General features: G+C 30.6%; 1 protein-coding gene across 1 annotated transcript; it reads left to right on the top strand.

The window, feature by feature from the left end:
• The first annotated feature begins 859 nt into the window (after window positions 1-859).
• LOC123468110 lies at window positions 860-2,169 on the top strand. The gene is made up of 5 exons (XM_045167768.1): window positions 860-1,169; window positions 1,228-1,341; window positions 1,402-1,596; window positions 1,652-1,778; window positions 1,842-2,169. The coding sequence occupies exons 1-4, from the start codon at window positions 959-961 to the stop codon at window positions 1,708-1,710; spliced, it is 579 nt and encodes a 192-aa protein (XP_045023703.1). The 5' UTR covers window positions 860-958; the 3' UTR covers window positions 1,711-1,778; window positions 1,842-2,169.
• Window positions 2,170-6,943: the final 4,774 nt, after the last annotated feature.

Raw genomic sequence — 6,943 nt, 5'->3', positions numbered from 1 at the left:
CCTAGATAAAACTTCCGGGTTCTGACTCACGCGTGTGACGCACCTACGCGTCACGAACATCACGCCACATGCGAAGATGCGACGTTTCATGGTGAACCCACTTTCTGACAAGAGTCAGACAAGTATCAGCTTGCAAGACGTTCAGTCGCCTTTAGCTTGAATTGTCACTCTTAAACAGTAGACTTTTATCTTGATGTGTTAGCTTATTCATTTTAATCCATTAGTTATTCCTCCAACTTATTTTGTTCTTCTTTCCTCTCCGAGCGTCGTGTGTATTCGAATTATCTTCTCAACACGTATTCCAAATACTATACGTGTCGGCAAGTAGTATTGTTTCCCGTTTTCTCCTATTATTCCCTCACGCTTGTACGCCCGCGCTACCACGGTAAGATCAAATTACTTTGTCTCGAATCTCACGCTCAGTTTCCCCATTGGACTCACGTCCATGTATCCCTACTCGTTTTGTAAACCTTTGGCCTCAGCTTAGTAATACATAATCATCATTGTGGGTAAATACGCCTCTGAGTTTATTTACACAACAAATTGTCTTAATTCGTAAAGCCATTCACCCGAGAGGGAGAATGCTTTACACAAGTATATTCCATGCAGTTTACACATAGAAGTAAAAACTCATGGTATAACAGTGTATTCACATTGAATACAAGTATATTTGATGCTGTTTACATATAGAAGTAAAAACTCATGTGTATTCACATTGAATACAAGTATAGATGTTATTCCAATGAAAAAGTAGTAGTCAAGCAAAAAGTCGTGCGTAGTTTACGCCGATGCGCACCACAGCGACAGATAGCAGAACTAAACTTTTTATTACGCTTGACTCCACGTCTACTTCAAGTCCTTTGTTCAAGAAGCAGTCGGATATGTTTCTAACACTTGACAGTTATAGTTTTCCACAAGTTGTAAGACACATCGTAAAAACTTGAGAGTTAATAATAAGATGCCTAATCAAGTTTGTGTTATTTGCGGTGAATATAAAAGGTCGAGAAAAGTTTCTTTTTTTTCTATCCCTAAACAAGATACAAGATTGAAAAATAAAAGTGATAGAGAGTTAGTTGAAAGAAGAATTGCAGCTTGGATGGCAGCTATTGGATCTAATATCAATAAGTACTATGGTACACCCTCTGTGTGTTCTTTACATTTTCATTCAGGTATACAGTCATTACAAACTTAAAGTTACTGAGTAAGTGAATTACTTTCATTCTGTAGGCAAACCAGCATACATGTTTTATGTAGATGATGTTGACTGGGTTCCGTCAAAGAATTTAACTAACACAGATCAACATGATGAACAAGATCATGATTTTGATTCAGACTTATCACGTACATGTTTTGCTGCTAGTTTTAGAAAGTCTTCATTGTTATTACTGTATTAATTTTTAGATGCACACCCAAGTTGTGAAGACAGTTTACGAGTTGATGACAGTACAGTGCATGAGATCATTGTAAATTCAAGCAGTCTTAGTGACAACAGCACATTGCATGATAATGTGTTGCATGGCACATTTCAAAGTAACGACATTACAATGGATGACACTTCTTTGGATTCTAACTTTGAACATAATGATACCTCTACAGGTGATAATGCTGATTATTTTGTTATTACTTATTTACTTAATATCATGTTCTTTAGCGAAATGCCTTTTTGAAATCCAAAATCTTGTTAATTTTTTGAAAAAAAGGGATTACTAATCCGGAAGAACAAACATTAAGAGAAATTAAGACACATTTTGAAACGTTTCATTCTACAATTCAAACAGGTATTACGTTTATTTTAAATGATGATTAGGGCAAGTGTAATGGTATTTGTTTTTGTTATTTAGAATCTGACAAGGTGTTACATTCACAGACACAAGTTTCTCCTAAAGTCATTAACTTGGGTTAATGACGAATAAATATAAAATAAATAAAATTGTATGAAGTTATATGGCTTCTGAGAATCACAATTCCATTTGGCAAGGGGAATGCAAGAAGTTTGTCCGAGAAGGTATTAGTCAAGTATTGTTCTGAGGACAATAAATTGTTTATGGCCTCAACTTTTTCACCGTCACTGCAATTACGCCCCACGACTAAATGAATAATCATGTGGTTCTTAGTTATTGGAGGGATTAACGTTTCTAGTTCACTTCCACATTTGAATAAATTTAGGTCCAATACCAACGGATCACTACAATTTAGATCTTCAAGTACTTTACAGTATATTTTAAATTCGTCTTCATCTAAACTTTTGGCAAAGTCTGACACTTTATATGGAAGTCCGGAAGCACTCATATTAGAGTTACATCACTGCACACAAAAGTGACAAAACGAAACCAAAACAGAAAACAGGACAATAACATTTGCGAATCTGACTGCTTCTTGAACAAAGGACTTGAAGTAGACGTGGAGTCAAGCGTAATAAAAAGTTTAGTTCTGCTATCTGTCGCTGTGGTGCGCATCGGCGTAAACTACGCACGACCTTTTGCTTGACTACTACTTTTTCATTGGAATAACATCTATATTTGATGCTGTTTACATATGGAAGTAAAAACTCATGGTATAACAGTGTATTCACATTGAATACAAGTATATTCCATGCATTTATATATAGAAGTAAAAACTCATGGTATAACAGTGTATTCATATTGAATACAAGAATATTTCATGCAGTTTACATATAGAAGTAAAAAACTCATGGTATAACAGTGTATTCACATTGAATACAAGTATATTTGATGCAGTTTACATATAGAAGTAAAAACTCGTGGTATAACAGTGTATTCACATTGAATGCAAGTATATTCCATCCAGTTTACATATAGAAGTAGAAACTCATGGTATAACAGTGTATTCACATTGAATACAAGTATATTTGATGCTGTTTACATATAGAAGTAAAAACTCATGGTATAACAGTGTATTCACATTGAATACAAGTATATTCCATGAAGTTTACATATAGAAGTAAAAACTCATAGTATAACAGTGTATTCACATTAAATACAAGTATATTTGATGCTGTTTACATATAGAAGTAAAAACTCATGGTATAACAGTGTATTCACATTGAATACAAGTATATTTGATGCTGTTTACATATAGAAGTAAAAACTCATGGTATAACAGTGTATTCACATTGAATACAAGTATATTCCATGCAGTTTACATATAGAAGTAAAATCTCATGGTATAACAGTGTATTCACATTGAATACAAGTATATTTGATGCTGTTTACATATAGAAGTTAAAACTCATGGTATAACAGTGTATTCACATTGAATACAAGTATATTTGATGCTGTTTATATATAGAAGTAAAAACTCATGGTATAACAGTGTATTCACATTGAATACAAGTATATTTAATGCTGTTTACATAAAGAAGTAAAAACTCATGGTATAACAGTGTATTCACATTGAATACAAGTATATTCCATGCAGTTTACTTATAGAAGTAAAAACTCATGGTATAACAGTGTATTCACATTGAATACAAGTATATTTGATGCTGTTTACATATAGAAGTAAAAACTCATGGTATAACAGTGTATTCTCATTGAATACAAGTATATTTGATGCTGTTTACATATAGAAGTTAAAACTCATGGTATAACAGTGTATTCACATTGAATAAAAGTATATTTGATGCTGTTTATATATAGAAGTAAAAACTCATGGTATAACAGTGTATTCACATTGAATACAAGTATATTTGATGCAGTTTACATAAAGAAGTAAAAACTCATGGTATAACAGTGTATTCACATTGAATACAAGTATATTCCATGCAGTTTACATATAGAAGTTAAAACTCATGGTATAACAGTGTATTCACATTGAATACAAGTATATTCCATGCAGTTTACACATAGAAGTAAAAACTCATGGTATAACAGTGTATTCACATTGAATACAAGTATATTTGATGCTGTTTACATATAGAAGTAAAAACTCATGTGTATTCACATTGAATACAAGTATATTTGATGCTGTTTACATATAGAAGTAAAAACTCATGGTATAACAGTGTATTCACATTGAATACAAGTGTTTTCCATGCATTTTACATATAGAGGTAAAAACTCATGGTATAACAGTGTATTCATATTGAATACAAGAATATTCCATGCAGTTTACATATAGAAGTAAAAAACTCATGGTATAACAGTGTATTCACATTGAATACAAGTATATTTGATGCAGTTTACATATAGAAGTAAAAACTCATGGTATAACAGTGTATTCACATTGAATACAAGTATATTCCATGCAGTTTACATATAGAAGTAAAAACTCATGGTATAACAGTGTATTCACATTGAATACAAGTATATTCCATGCAGTTCACATATAGAAGTAAAAACTCATGGTATAACAGTGTATTCACATTGAATACAAGTATATTCCAAGCAGTTTACATATAGAAGTAAAAACTCATGGTATAACAGTGTATTCACATTGAATACAAGTATATTCCATGCAGTTTACATATAGAAGTAAAAACTCATGGTATAACAGTGTATTCACATTGAATACAAGTATATTTGATGCTGTTTACATATAGAAGTAAAAACTCATGGTATAACAGTGTATTCACATTGAATACAAGTATATTTGATGCAGTTTACATATAGAAGTAAAAACTCATGGTATAACAGTGTATTCACATTAAATACAAGTATATTCCATGCAGTTTACATATAGAAGTAAAAACTCATGGTATAACAGTGTATTTACATTGAATACAAGTATATTTGATGCTGTTTAAATATAGAAGTAAAAACTCATGGTATAACAGTGTATTCACATTGAATACAAGTATATTCCATCCAGTTTACATATAGAAGTAAAAACTCATGGTATAACAGTGTATTCACATTGAATACAAGTATATTTGATGCTGTTTACATATAGAAGTAAAAACTCATGGTATAACAGTGTATTCACATTGAATACAAGTATATTTGATGCTGTTTACATATAGAAGTAAAAACTCATGGTATAACAGTGTATTCACATTGAATACAAGTATATTCCATGCAGTTTACATATAGAAGTAAAAACTCATGGTATAACAGTGTATTCACATTGAATACAAGTATATTCCATGCAGTTTACATATAGAAGTAAAAACTCATGGTATAACAGTGTATTCACATTGAATACAAGTATATTCCATGCAGTTTACATAAAGAAGTAAAAACTCATGGTATAACAGTGTATTCACATTGAATACAAGTATATTCCATGCAGTTTACATATAGAAGTAAAAACTCATGGTATAACAGTGTATTCACATTGAATACAAGTATATTCCATGCAGTTTACATATAGAAGTAAAAACTCATGGTATAACAGTGTATTCACATTGAATACAAGTATATTTGATGCTGTTTACATATAGAAGTAAAAACTCATGGTATAACAGTGTATTCACATTGAATACAAGTATATTTGATGCTGTTTACATATAGAAGTAAAAACTCATGGTATAACAGTGTATTCACATTAGATACAAGTATATTCCATGCAGTTTACATATAGAAGTAAAAACTCATGGTATAACAGTGTATTCACATTGAATACAAGTATATTCCATGCAGTTTACATATAGAAGTAAAAACTCATGGTATAACAGTGTATTCACATTGAATACAAGTATATTTAATGCTGTTTACATATAGAAGTAAAAACTCATGGTATAACAGTGTATTCACATTGAATACAAGTATATTTGATGCTGTTTACATATAGAAGTAAAAACTCATGGTATAACAGTGTATTCACATTGAATACAAGTATATTCCATGCAGTTTACATATAGAAGTAAAAACTCATGGTATAACAGTGTATTCACATTGAATACAAGTATATTCCATGCAGTTTACATATAGAAGTAAAAACTCATGGTATAACAGTGTATTTACATTGAATACAAGTATATTTGATGCTGTTTACATATAGAAGTAAAAACTCATGGTATAACAGTGTATTCACATTGAATACAAGTATATTTCATGCAGTTTACATATAGAAGTAAAAACTCATGGTATAACAGTGTATTCACATTGAATACAAGTATATTCCATGCAGTTTACATATAGAAGTAAAAACTCATGGTATAACAGTGTATTCACATTGAATACAAGTATATTCCATGCAGTTTACATATAGAAGTAAAAACTCATGGTATAACAGTGTATTCACATTGAATACAAGTATATTTGATGCTGTTTACATATAGAAGTAAAAACTCATGGTATAACAGTGTATTCACATTGAATACAAGTATATTTGATGCTGTTTACATATAGAAGTAAAAACTCATGGTATAACAGTGTATTCACATTGAATACAAGTATATTTGATGCTGTTTACATATAGAAGTAAAAACTCATGGTATAACAGTGTATTCACATTGAATACAAGTATATTTCCATGCAGTTTACATATAGAAGTAAAAACTCATGGTATAACAGTGTATTCACATTGAATACAAGTATATTCCATGCAGTTTACATATAGAAGTAAAAACTCATGGTATAACAGTGTATTCACATTGAATACAAGTATATTCCATGCAGTTTACATAAAGAAGTAAAAACTCATGGTATAACAGTGTATTCACATTGAATACAAGTATATTCCATGCAGTTTACATATAGAAGTAAAAACTCATGGTATAACAGTGTATTCACATTGAATACAAGTATATTTCATGCTGTTTACATATAGAAGTAAAAACTCATGGTATAACAGTGTATTCACATTGAATACAAGTATATTTGATGCTGTTTACATATAGAAGTAAAAACTCATGGTATAACAGTGTATTCACATTGAATACAAGTATATTCCATGCAGTTTACATATAGAAGTAAAAACTCATGGTATAACAGTGTATTCACATTGAATACAAGTATATTCCATGCAGTTTACATATAGA

This window comes from Daphnia magna, unplaced genomic scaffold (genome assembly GCF_020631705.1).
Source record: "Daphnia magna isolate NIES unplaced genomic scaffold, ASM2063170v1.1 Dm_contigs292, whole genome shotgun sequence".
Taxonomy (NCBI): Eukaryota; Metazoa; Arthropoda; class Branchiopoda; order Diplostraca; family Daphniidae; genus Daphnia; species Daphnia magna.
Note: the sequence above shows the minus strand (reverse complement) of the source record. Positions and strands in the feature narration are given on the sequence as shown.